The sequence below is a fragment of the Amaranthus tricolor genome, chromosome 16, assembly GCF_026212465.1.
Source record: "Amaranthus tricolor cultivar Red isolate AtriRed21 chromosome 16, ASM2621246v1, whole genome shotgun sequence".
Taxonomy (NCBI): domain Eukaryota; kingdom Viridiplantae; phylum Streptophyta; class Magnoliopsida; order Caryophyllales; family Amaranthaceae; genus Amaranthus; species Amaranthus tricolor.
In genome coordinates, this window is record NC_080062.1 from 9,580,139 (window position 1) to 9,593,648 (window position 13,510).

General features: G+C 30.3%; 1 protein-coding gene across 1 annotated transcript; it reads right to left on the reverse strand.

Moving 5' to 3' along the window:
- Window positions 1–269: 269 nt before the first annotated feature.
- Window positions 270–6,351, reverse strand: LOC130802892 (ankyrin repeat-containing protein BDA1-like). Its single transcript, XM_057666996.1, has 3 exons — window positions 5,797–6,351; window positions 1,388–1,703; window positions 270–1,020 (listed from the first exon to the last, which is right to left on the reverse strand). Exons 1-3 carry the CDS (start codon window positions 6,286–6,288, stop codon window positions 617–619), a joined length of 1,212 nt encoding a protein of 403 aa, XP_057522979.1. The 5' UTR covers window positions 6,289–6,351; the 3' UTR covers window positions 270–616.
- Window positions 6,352–13,510: the final 7,159 nt, after the last annotated feature.

Sequence of the window (13,510 nt, forward strand, 5' to 3'; positions counted from 1 at the left end):
ACGCAGAAATAACAGTCAAAATAAGCACATCAGTCTAAGTTAGAATACAAATAAAATTTTTTTAATACAAACTATTGGAGGAAGTAAAAGTCGGATTATTGGATTTTTTTTCTAAGATTTGACTTTGATCTGAAGAGTCGGATTATATAATTGAAATTGACTCCAATCAAGTTTTTTCTTGGATAGAGTCAGATTCGGATAAGCTGTCATCTCTAACTGCATTGGAATCATTTATATGAACAAAATAAGATAAATAAAGAAGAATGAGATTTTCCAACCAAATTACATTAACGATTGATTAACATCATTATTTATTATCAACAACAATATGGATCGTTATACTTAAGACTTGGTACATTTTAGAGGAAATTAAGTTTATTGTACAAGTAACTCTATATTAAATAAAAGGTGCATATATATCAACATACCAATGCTATAAGCCAACAATAATCCATACCCATTACCCACATTAAAGAGTTTACACCACATAACAAATTACTTAGAACTAGAGGTGTGCAAAACAAATCTGATAATCAGATACTTAACTGATCGACACAAAATACATAATCTGAAATCAACTTGATGGCTAGATCGAATGAGCACCTCTACCTAAGCATTAAACTGCAATAGAGCCGAATCTGGGCCTTACACATGTATTTCTGAATAATTTGATGACGGATCGACACAGATGTTTGATGATCTTGAATAAAGTGCAAATAACATGTCCAATCAAAACAGAAATCGTCGATATTGTCCAAACATAAGTTGTGTATTCAAAAACTCTAAACCAGATCGTGCTTTTAAGACCCGACACAAACTTAATCGAAATCACGTAAGTATAAGCCGTTGAAGTGATCGCAAACCACATAACAATCACCAAAATAACCACAAAAAATCGCTTGCAAGGAAGCCCACTTATAAGCATAAGGATGACACTAAGAGATGAAATCAGTCCAACTGTGCTACTTGTAAGTAACCTGTTATAATCATCAGCGCTGATATCTGCCATTACAGAGATACCTGTAGTGGTGGATTCAAAGTTGAAACTTAGTAAGAGCATAATTATTAAAAAAAAGTCAATAAAAAATTTCAAAAAATAATAAATATATAGTTCATAAAAATAATGTTTTTAGTTAGATAGTTAAAAAAATTAATTTGATTTTAAAGAGGTATTCCTAACTACGTCTAATTGAGCGTTGTTGTACGGCTGAACACATTAAGTGCATTTCAATTTTCTAATTAGTAAAGAAAATTGAATAGCATAGTTGGCTTAGGCCATGCCTCACAACCATAGGTTACAGGTTGAAATCCTATTGTTGCCGATTGCGAAAATTTTTTTTAAATGCAGTACCCTCATGTGAGGGCACCTGAATCCGCCCATAGATACCTGCAGTGCGGGATGTTGTGGTTTCTTGCCAAACGCCTCCAGGAGGATTAGTTCCGACTTGGAAAGCCATGGTTGAAATAAGGGACGCGACAACCATAAGTGAATTGCGTTGTTTCTTAACCCAAGCAGCAGGCTGCTTCTTTGTCGTATTTTTTGCTTCTTTTGCTCCTACTGCTTGTGCACGTTTAAGAGATTTACAAATTTCCTTATCATTTACACCCTTTTTGTTTTCTATAAATATATCCATTGCTGTCGATCCGTTTTTGTTCATGACATTTTTCTTCATCCTTCTCTTATTCACTAAGAAATTTGTCATCTGCATATATGTTACATTTTTAATAACATGAAACATCCACTACAAAAAACACAAAATTGGCGACGTACAAATGACAACGGCAACTTAGTCGTTGTGAATGGCAATGGAAGAGCGATGTACAAAACGTTGGTCGCCATCCATCGCCATAAAGTTATCTGCTTCAACAATCAGCTTAAGTTTTTGGTTGAGTTTGTTCTTTGACAATATCAGGAGCAAGTGTGATAAAAGGTCACGGATTCAAATTTCAACCATCCTTCCAAAGGCGGAGCAAAGATAGTGAAAGTGTAGGATATTTTCAGAATATTATGTTTGAGGAAGTTAAGATCCTTTTTAATATCTAGGATATTAAGGTTATTTTTTTTTTCCTATTATTTAGGTTTAGGTTAATATTTTGTTTCCTTATCTTAGTCTAAATTCTTGTTTAAATAGAGGTGTTACTTCTTCTTCTTATTATTATTATTTAATACAAATTTAGTATTTATCAGACTAAACTCTAATGAAATTTCGCATTATGATTTTCTATATGATAACAGAGTCATAATGTTTTTCTGGACGGAAAAATTGTATCGGTATTTTATCATTGATCATAATCGACCAAAATTAATCCAAACAAAAACAATTCAATACAAACCAATAAAAAAATCAGATAGAAAAAAAATGATGTTTTCATTAGTAGAGGTGGAGCAAATTATCTTCCTTTTCCAACAAAGAAACCAAAAAATCAATAAAAACCCAAAAATCAATAGAAAAAACCAAAAGTATCCAAAAATTTCAGTGGAAAAAATTACACCAAGTGGTGTAAGGAAATGGAAATTGAACTTGGCGATCGACAGATACTCAATCATATCACCGTCATTTCCCCGACGACCATAACCCCACAACGGAAAAAGTATGATAGCAGGGTTATGTCATGGATTTTCACATGTATTAACTCTGACATTATCGACCTCGTTATTTCATTCACTACTACTACTCATGAATTATGGACTTGGATTCATCTCTATACGGGCCAATTTCGCTACCTCCTGTGAATGGCACATTCAGCGTGAGGTCGCGAGGGGAAGTAATATAGAAGAAGTGAGTACGCAAGTCAATAGAGAGAGGAGCAGTAACGAAAAAACATAAATCAAATTCTGAAAAAAGAAGGGACAAACAAACTAGAAGCAAAAAGACCCAAATCCCAACCTGAAAAACACCACGAGAAAGGTTCTCCAAAGGGAGAAGAAAGCAAGGATAACCAAATCCCTGAACCCAAAAAACTCAGGATTTCAAACATTAGTAGAGAAAGAAAGAAGAAATTTGGAAATTAAGAGTATATATATTCCAAAAAATGAGTTTTATATAGAAGGTACTCATTTATTTTCCTGTCTAACCTAAAACTACCCAGATTGCAAAGACCCAACCCATTGACCCGTGCACTAATCCACCAACTCATATCTTCTACCCATCTACCCTTTAAACAATATCAACCCAATTTTATTTTTGAATTCCAATTAATCCAAAAACCTGAAATCCAAAATTGTTGACCCAAACTTGAAGAGAGTGTAGGAAAATAGGAAATACAATAAAATAAAGATATTATATTTCAGAATATTATTTTTTAGGAAGTTAAGATTTTTTTTAATATTTAGAATATTAAGATTATTTTGTTTTCAATTATTTAGATTTAAGTTAATATTTCATTTCCTATTATGACCCATTTTTGTTCATGACATTTTTCTTCATCCTTCTCTTTTTTACTAAGAAATTTATCATCTGCATGAATGTTAAATTGTTAATACATACACATGAAACATGCACTACAAAAAAAGAAAAAAAGGTGACGTACTAATGGCGACGATAACTTGATCTTCGCCAATGACAATGGAAAAGTGACGGTTTGACGATGACCGGAGAGAAGTGACTACACAACGTTGGTCGCCATCCGTCGCCATAAATTTATCTGTCAATGGGTGACGGTAGGAGTTGGTCGCAAGCTCGTTGCCTCTTTTCCAACGTTTTTTTTTTGAATTTATTTATTGAATTGAAACTATTATTTTCGTATATTTTTATGACTTTTTGAATTTTTAATATATCTAATTATGTATATTATATATAATTAAAAATAATGAAATTCGATATTAATAATCTTCACATTGATACGAATCAAACATACTCCCCACCTGACTAATAATACACTAGTACGATTAATAATATATTAATACTACAATAATTCAACTAATTATATACTAATACAACATATAATATACTAAAACTGTACGAATACGTGTAATAATATATTAATCCGATCCATAAATGTGTCTAGCTGATTAGTTTTATAAAAATATTTAAATTATTTAGTTTATAAAGATGCTATATTTACGGTATATAATAAATTCAAATTAATAAATTATCAAATATATTTGAATGTAAGATAGAATCATTCTGTTTTTAAAAATGGGAAATTACTTGAATTAATTAATTTTTAGGATTACCAAAAATGACATGTTAGTTTATTTTATTTGCTACGTAAGCCAAGTTAACCAATAAAATCATTACATCTAATAGGGCTCTATAAAAATGACACATGAAATTTTACAATATTTTTTTATTATATTGTATGATTGAATCATTTTAAAATATCTATAATACATAACACTTAATATTTTATTTGAAGGAGAGGTGATTTAGATACAAATTCATAACTTTGGGTTGTTGATGAGAAAGTAGTGTTGGAGCAAAATCTAACATTGGGCTTATATGTAAATATTTATATGTCATTATAATTAATTAAAACTGTCTTTATACCCTACTTAAAGTAATCTGATTAAAGTTAAAGGGTTTGGGCTTAAATGTGTCAATAGGTTGTGGGCCTTAAATGTGTAAAGACTCGTTTTATAACTGGGTTCTATGATGGGTGGAATACTAGTCACAAGTTATTATATATAGAGAGCAGTTATGGTCTCTAGGTTACATATAATTCTTTTTTCTCCTGCCATCCCATTATCAGTGAGAATTAAGAGTGATAACGTTAAGGGTCGTCACTTTAGAGAATACGTGTTAATCTAGAAGATCTAATCGCTTCTGTTTCCAAGATAATCTCCTGCGCCATAGAATCAGGTATTCTTTAGTTTTGTTCTTTTATTTTGTTCTTCTAATTCAACATAATCGATCCTGTTTGTTAGTAAAGGTATTCACCTTTTTGTCCCATCAAATAGTATATATGTCATATACATCTACCACAAGATTCCCTCAAGAAAGAAGGGGTGGATGATAATTGAACCCATTATATGGACTTCTGATACCATATCAAAATAATCAACTCAATCAAAATGTTTAGCTTAACGACTAAAAGTTTAAGATGATGTATGATTGTAATCCCATGATATGTTTAAAACCAAGTAAGAAACAAAGAAAGTACACCCTCCGTTCTCTTTTGTTCTTCTTAATTATTTTTAACACATTATTATAAACAAGTTTTGAACCTCATTATCTCTGATACCTGTCAAAAAGTAACTCCATATAAATTGTGTATAATAAAGAAAAAACTAAACATTTAACAAATTCAATAAAATCTCACATTAATACTCCTTCCGTTCTTTTAAATTCTTCCACCTTATAATAACGGGTAGTTTCATAAGTTATTCCACTTTAGAATACTTTTTATTTTTGGAAATTTTTTATTCCACTTTTACCCCTTAAAACCCTCCTTTTTCTTTTAATTTACCTCTTTTCTTTTATTTATTATTATTTTTTCTCTCATACTTTCAATACAATCATTACTTCACACTACTATTTGATTAAAATAATACCCACTACAACCTCATACTTCCAATACAATCATTAATTCACACTACTATTTAATTAAAATAATACCCACTACAACGCAAAGATTCTATCTTCCTTAATTTGTATGAAAAACCCAAAGTGGAAGATCAAAAAAGAACGAAGAGAGTATGTTTTATCTTTCATTTATGTCTCAAAAATCTTATTTAAATTTCTCTCTCTATAAAAATAAAATATTCCAAACAAAAAGTAAAACATTAAAAATAAAGGGAGTACTTTTTTTATCATTCAAACTTTGTAAAAATGAGTAGTTTTAATTAGGTAGTACCTCATTTTGTTTCGATGCCACAGCAAGATGCAAAATAGTATTGTCATGACTATCCTTAGAGTTCAACAACTCCCCATCATCCGTTACAGCTACCAAGTGCTTAAGAGTTTCCAATTGATTATGTTTCACACACAAGTGAAGCACAGTTTCACCACCATAAGTACGCTCATTAACCGCTTGTGGATTCACCCGAATAAGCTCATCAATCACATAATTTTGACCATTTATCGCTGCTACATGAATCGGGTTCATTCCATCATGGTCACGTACGAAACACTTAATAGGGTTTACCCCAAGTAAGGCTTTGACAATCTCTAAATGCCCTTTTGCTGAAGCTACATGTAACGGTGTTTGATTGAAATGTGCTGATTTATCAATGATAAATCGGTCGAGGATAAATTTATCTTCTTCAATTAACTTGAGCAATGAAGGTAAGTCTCCTTCAAGTGCTGCATTGTGTAATAGTTGATATCTTTTTGTTTGTTCATCCATTTTTAGGATTTTCTTGAAAATATTGATGCTTAAAACTGTGATATGATTAACTTATTTATATTTGTAAATTTAGTATCTATTGATCCATTCAAAGTCTTCCTATAGTCAACTTGCTTTCACTACCAATTGTGAGGTCTAATTAGGGACCCAAACTAATCAAGTATTGAAAGCTTTTCCATTTTATATACTACTTTTCTTCTCTAATAATATTTCACGTGTAATAATGATAAATTTAATTAACTTCTTAAGACATTTATAAAAGATAAAATACAAACATTTAAGATTTCATTAAATACGTCTTAATTTATACTTCCTCTGAACCAGTTTAGTTCTCCCATTTTCTTATTTGGCAAAGTCTTTTTAGTTGTTCCATTTTGTCAATTTTTTTTCACCAAAATATGTTTAGTACACACAAGTAATTACGAATATACCCCATATACCTTACTTACCCAACTACCCTTCACTACTTACCCTTCACTACTTATCCTTTACTACTTATCCTTTTTAATGGACCCCACATCATATTTAATAACCGTGCCCAAGCAAATGAGACATCTAAGTTGATTCGGAGGAAGTATTTTTTATCATGAAATAAATTTGTCATTATTATATGTAAAGTATTCAAAATGAGAATATTATTAGACACGGAAAGGAGTATATAAAATTGAAGTGCTTTCAATACTTGATTACTTTGGGACCCTGATTAGACCTCTCAATTGGTAGTGAAAGCTAGTTGAGTATAGGAAGACTTTGAATGGGTCAATAGATACTAAATTTACACATTTAATTAATGATGTGTTTTTACATATATTAAAGCGTAAAAATTATTTGAAAATTGTGCAAAGATTAAATGGAAAGGAAAAAAATATTTTATCTGTTTTTTTCTTAAAGTTGTTTTTATTTGTTATTTTGGGTCGTTTTATTTGTCGTTCCCCTAAAAAATCTTTGTATTTATATCACAAATTTTGAACATTAAAAAATATAGAAACAGTACTATAGTACAATCATAGATGGTAAAGAAATGAAAATTTTCTTTTAGAAATCTTTAAAACACTAAAAAGTAGGTATCTAAACTCTGAAGAGTATCCATTTGAATTGTAGAAAAGTTATATCCAGACCAACTGGCTCATTTTGTCACAACCCAGTAGGTTTGAGGGGCAAATTATACGTGCCAGATTCTGGCTCAAGGTCTCAGCACCCTAACACGTGGCAATACCAACTCTAAAGCAATGCACTCACTCTTGAGACCTTCTCGATCAGGAGAGAAAGACCCATAATGCTCTCTTGAGCTAAAGAAGAAACTGGTGAAGATTTATTTAAAGGTCTCAGCTCCCTTAGAAAAACACCATGACTAAGGTCAAGACAACCGGACATGAAGGCCTCAGATAAAAGCCCCCCTAGAGTGATAGACCAGAATTGGGAAGAATACATATAAAGACAGAGGTATGTACTTGCACCCTAGGAAGGTAATAACGGTTATGATGATGTGTCCAATGACTGTTGTGGTCACACGTGATAATAACTGCTACACTTGTATAAGGTAAGGGGCAACTACCTACCTCGTACCATACTACTGCATCGAACCCTAAAAGACAAAAGGACATTTGTAAATTAAGCATCAACCAATCACTAAGCTCCAGGCATATTCTCTACAACATTGATCTACTAGTCAATTGCAACTTTTTGATGATTCCAATAAAGATTCTCTCTAGGTAAATATAAAACATCTGATATGTCATTAGGGTTTTGAAAACCTCTCTCCTAGCCCACTATTTTAAACATACAACACTCTTAGTCTTTAAGCAATTCTAAGCATTCAGTATTCTCAAGCTATCATTGCACTCGTAAGCCAAGGATCTCACATCCGCAAACAAGCCCTAATAATTTTTCTCTAGAGCTAAAGGCCTCTCTGCACTCTAAGAGAAAGGTTAGGGAACCTTTCTTACGCTCTTACTGACTTTATCATCGGAGAAGATCCTCCAGAGCACCCCTTATCCGGCCCTCATTTATTTGTTCATTATGAAAATTAAAGTTCAAGACGTTCTAAACCTTACCAGCAGTTCATCATATCTTATGGACTTAAAAGACATTTTGACATCTTTGTTAAGTGTGTTGATTTTTCAGTTTCCAATACAATAATTAATGTTGATCATTCTTATTTTTAATATTTTATTAATGCTTATAGTCACCATATATTTCCTCTAACTTCACTTTAACCTTTTATATGGATTATGGTCCCCACATGTTTTTCCACTAACATAATTTAAACATTTTTTCATTAATTTTGATACTTATATTTTTTTTCCACTAACTTCTTTTTAAATTTTTTATATGCTTATGGTCTCACTTTTTCTATATCAAAATTATTATTTAGTAAAATAATATATCCAGCATCTTAAAACTTCTAATTTTTATAATTTTCGTTAATATTTTTCATAAGAACAATTTTAAAAAATTTATTGATGATTTTTCACTCATTGATCCTGCGATAATATTCTTACAAATTCTTGTGAGAAATGGTCTATTTGAGAGATCATCTCTAATTGGGCCAGCTCATTATATATTTTTTAAAATATTATAAGTAAGGATTAAGAATGATATAAGTAGATATTTGAGATATTGAAAGTAGACATTAAGTATACGGTAAGTAAACATTTAGGATAAGAATATGGTAAGTAGGTATTAACCTTTAATGGGTTGGGTTTAAAATACGTCTCTCAAAGAGACAGTTTTTCAAAAAACTAGCTGTAATAGTTGATATCTTTTTGTTTGTTCATCCATTTTTAGGATTTTCTTGAAAATATTGATGCTTAAAACTGTGATATGATTAACTTATTTATATTTGTAAATTTAGTATCTATTGATCCATTCAAAGTCTTCCTATAGTCAACTTGCTTTCACTACCAATTGTGAGGTCTAATTAGGGACCCAAAGTAATCATGTATTGAAAGCTCTTCAATTTTATATACTCCTTTCCTTCACTAATAATATTCTCATTTTGAATATTTCACATGTAATGATGATAAATTTAATTAATTTTTTTAGACATTTATAAAAGATAAAATACAACCATTTAAGATTTCATTAAATACGTCTTAATTTATATTTTTTATCATGAAATAAATTTTCTAATTTATATTTCCTCTAACTTCCCTTTAACCTTTTAACCATAATTATTATTTAGTAAAATAATATATCCACCATCTTAAAAATTCTAATTTTTATAATTTTATTTAATATTTTTCATAAGAACAATTTTTAAAAACAGATAAAGCATTTTTTTAATTTTTTTGATGCGTATTGATTAGAGCTGTTCAAAACAAACCCGACCCGGAATCGAAAATTATCCGACCTGAAAAAATGTAAGTTTTTTAGGTTTACCGAACCGCAATTACCCGAACCGAAACTTCACTCGAACTGTTTGATAACCGAAAAGGGCAAAATCGAACTCGAACTACAACCGAATTTTATAGCCGACATATAAACCTTAACCGATGTTACCCGAACTGAACAGTTATCGACCCGAGTCAAATCCGACCCGAATTATGCACGTAACCGAATGCAACCTGACTAAAATCGATTAAGATCGAACTGTTTTTAACTCGAACTGATACAAACCCGAATCGATTATTAATCGAACTGTTTTTAACCCGAACTGATACCAACCCGAACCGATTGTTAATCGAACTGTTACAAATCCGAATCAATTTTTCACCTAATTTTAGCAAATTAGGTCCAATTTCAGTTTTCTAATTATGATTTTTTGAATATTTGAAAACTAATTTCTAATATTGAAAGATTGTAAACAAGATTATATATAAATATTTTAGCAAATCAATTATAAACCAATAAGATTCCACCAATTCTTCAAGCTTTAAGCCCCAAAGTTGAATAGTTGAATAGTTGTTGAAGAATCGAATTGACTGTTGAACAGTTCAACCCAAACTTACAATTTCATGTAATCTATGATAAACACTGATGATAAAATTGAAGTTATGAACAATGAGAACCATGAAGACAAACTATATTAAAGATTACTAATACATTGAAAAAATTTAGTCAAAAATATTCAAAATCAATTTACACAAAGAACGAAAAAAAAAATTCCATGACAAAATTACATGAATAAAAATTACAAAAAATCAATATCCAACATAACCAAATATGCTTAGTTCAGATTTGAATGAATATGCTTGAGATCAATCCTGTGTTGAGCAACCAAATATGATCACAATCTGTGCATTGGTGCATTCTGAAGTCAAACAGCATGTAATCCAGATTAGTTATTCAATTTAATTGTTCAATTCATCAGCATAGCAAGTACATACAGATTATAAGTTGCAGCCATTAACTAGTATCAGTACATACAGATTATAAGAGCAAGAGTCAGCAGAAGCTCAGCAGGTCTGTGCAGCAACAACAATGTTTGTTCATTACAGTTCATACAGAAATTGAACTAAACCTTCATACAGAAGAGCATTGAACTAGCAACATAAAGAATATAACTAGCAACACAATGAATATAACTAGCAACATTTTGATCTCATGTACTTTTTTCAATTTTTCTGATTTCACAATTTTTCATTTTTCATTAGGATTCTGCAAATCTATACTTCAATTTTGATATCCAAAGAATAAAATATGAATTCTAATTATGGTAAATCTGGTAAATCTTTGAACAACTGTGATTTCGATTTAGGGATTGGATCCAATCGTTCTAAATCTCTAAATGATCAGAAAAACAATTCCAGTTCATATTCTTATTGTATCATCTCAATCAAAACCTGCCACAACTTGGCAGCCTGGAAAACCCTCGTGGACTCATCATTCCTCTCAATCACATCCCTAAAAAATCTATGATAAAATAAAATTCAGCCCATTACAAAATTAGAACTCAAATGCAAATCAAAGTTAGATCAAAAGGAAGAAGGAGTTTTACAGTAGAACTTGGTGCCTAATTCCAATTACCAGCTCATTTTGAAAGACAAAAAAATGCCAAATTGCTACTAACAAATACAATTGCTACAGTACAGAGAAAAAGAAAAAAACAAGAGCTTCATACCTACGGTACTACAGGCTGCCGGAGATGAACGTGCTCTACCGGCCGGATTGGAGGAGAACAGATGGTATTGTAAGAGGGCCGCCGGTTTCAGTGAAAGGATGAAGAAGAGAGAGTTGAGTTAGGGTTTATTTGGGCAGGATTTGGGAATGTCGCTGACTCGCTGGAGGAAAGGATGAAGAAAGGAAATATATCAATTGAGTAATGTATCTGTGTGCTATGTTTTATCAAATGACGATGACGTGGCACGTTCTTGACCGCTGATCTGATATTAACATTATAATCCAACGGCTAAAACACCTTATCCGTGTGCTATCCAAATAACCAATAACATTTTGTGCAAGTAATGTATCAATTGAGTAATATATTCATCAAATTGTACAATTAGTTATCTTAATCTAAAATAATTTATTTGAGTAATATAAATATTTTATATCAAATATTAAATATTTTTATTATTGAATTTGGTAAAATTGCATAATATAGGCTATTTAATTCAATGTAACAAAAAAGGTGGAGTACTAGTTTCATTTACTATAAGTCTTTAATAGATCGAATTATGATAAGTGAATTACGATCGATTATTAATAGGCTAATAGCCTATAAATTACTTTAGAGTATTCAATATCAGTATTCAGTAATACTAATAACTAATAAGTAATAGCATTGAGTTAACTGTAAATGATAATCTGTAACTGTAACTATAACTCTATAAGATAGTTTGTATTAGTTTCACTCACTCCAATAGGTCTAGTTCCGAACATTATTAACTTTTAAATTAAATACGATGAATTATTAGCGTAATAGATTTATTATTTTAAAGTATTCAAGGTCACTAATAAGTATAAATACATAATATCATATAAAATTGTTATGATTACTTGATTAATCTAATTCACTGTATTTTATATAAAATAAGTTTCAATTATCAAACTTAGAAATACAATCGATTATTAGTGTAATAGAGTAATGTATATTCTAATAGCCTATGAGATAGTTTAGATTATTCTTATTATTCATTCAAACAAATCGAGTTTCGATTATCGAGTTTTAATATTTAATCAATTATCAAAAGTAGCAACATGATGCATTGTTAAATAATAGTCATATATATATATATATATATATATATATATATATATATATATATATATATATATATATATATATATATATATATATATATATATATATATATATATATATATATATATATATATATATATATATATATATATATATATATATATATATATATTATAAACTAATTGAAATAAATTGATCTGCCATAAAATGAGCATACATCAATTAAAAACCCGTCTATTAACTTATTTCGATATTGACCCGATCGATAGTTGTCCGTAACCGATAACTACTCGAAAAATAAAGCTCAAACTCGATTTGTGCCCGAAAAAACCGAACTAATGTAAGACCGATGACAACCCGAGCTCGATTTACACGCGACTCGAATTTCAACCGACAACAAACCGGTTTGAACCCGATAATGCGAACAACCGTTGTTAAACCGACCCGTAACCAACCGATCTGACCCGAGTATGACCCGTTGTGTAACACCCCGTAATTTATCGGGTCTAGAAATAAGTAAAATATAATAAAATAAAGTATAACAAAATAAAATAAATAAGTAATATTAAATTATGCTACTTTATATAGTTAATTATAAGTAATAAAGTAGGTTTAATTTTAACGGTAACGAGTTTTATCGCGTGACGTTTCTTTTCTGTTGTGACAATAATATAATAATTACTCAATTAATTAATTAATTAAAAAAAATTATTAAGGAGGGAATGGAAGGGGCAGCCGGTGGAGTGTAAGGAATGGGAGGAGTTTTGTAACTCCTCTCATAAGTGGGATTTATAGCACAATTATGTTTTGTTTTTAATTTGCCCATTATTAATTCTTAAGGCTCACATAATCACTCCATTTTTTTTTGCTTCAGCAGCCACAAAATTTCTGAAAAAAAATTTCTCCTTTGTTCCATTTGTTTCGGCATTCTCAAGAAGAAAAAAAAAAACCTTTGTTGTTCAATTCAATCTTTTGTTCAAGGGGTAAGTTTAGTTGAATTGTTATTTATAAATTTTATTCATAAGATTTCTAAGGTGAAATATATTTTATGTATGATGATATCCTATGACTTTTAGG

What these genes read in the sequence shown, in the direction of transcription:
- LOC130802892 (XM_057666996.1), bottom strand. Translation starts at nt 6,288, where the DNA reads ATGGATGAACAAACAAAAAGATATCAACTATTACACAATGCAGCACTT. An exon ending in TGGCATCGAAACAAAATGAG is followed by an intron (nt 1,704 to 5,796) that starts GTACTACCTAAT and finishes ACATATATGCAG; the next exon opens with ATGACAAATTTCTTAGTGAA. An exon ending in CACAACATCCCGCACTGCAG is followed by an intron (nt 1,021 to 1,387) that starts GTATCTATGGGC and finishes CCACCACTACAG; the next exon opens with GTATCTCTGTAATGGCAGAT.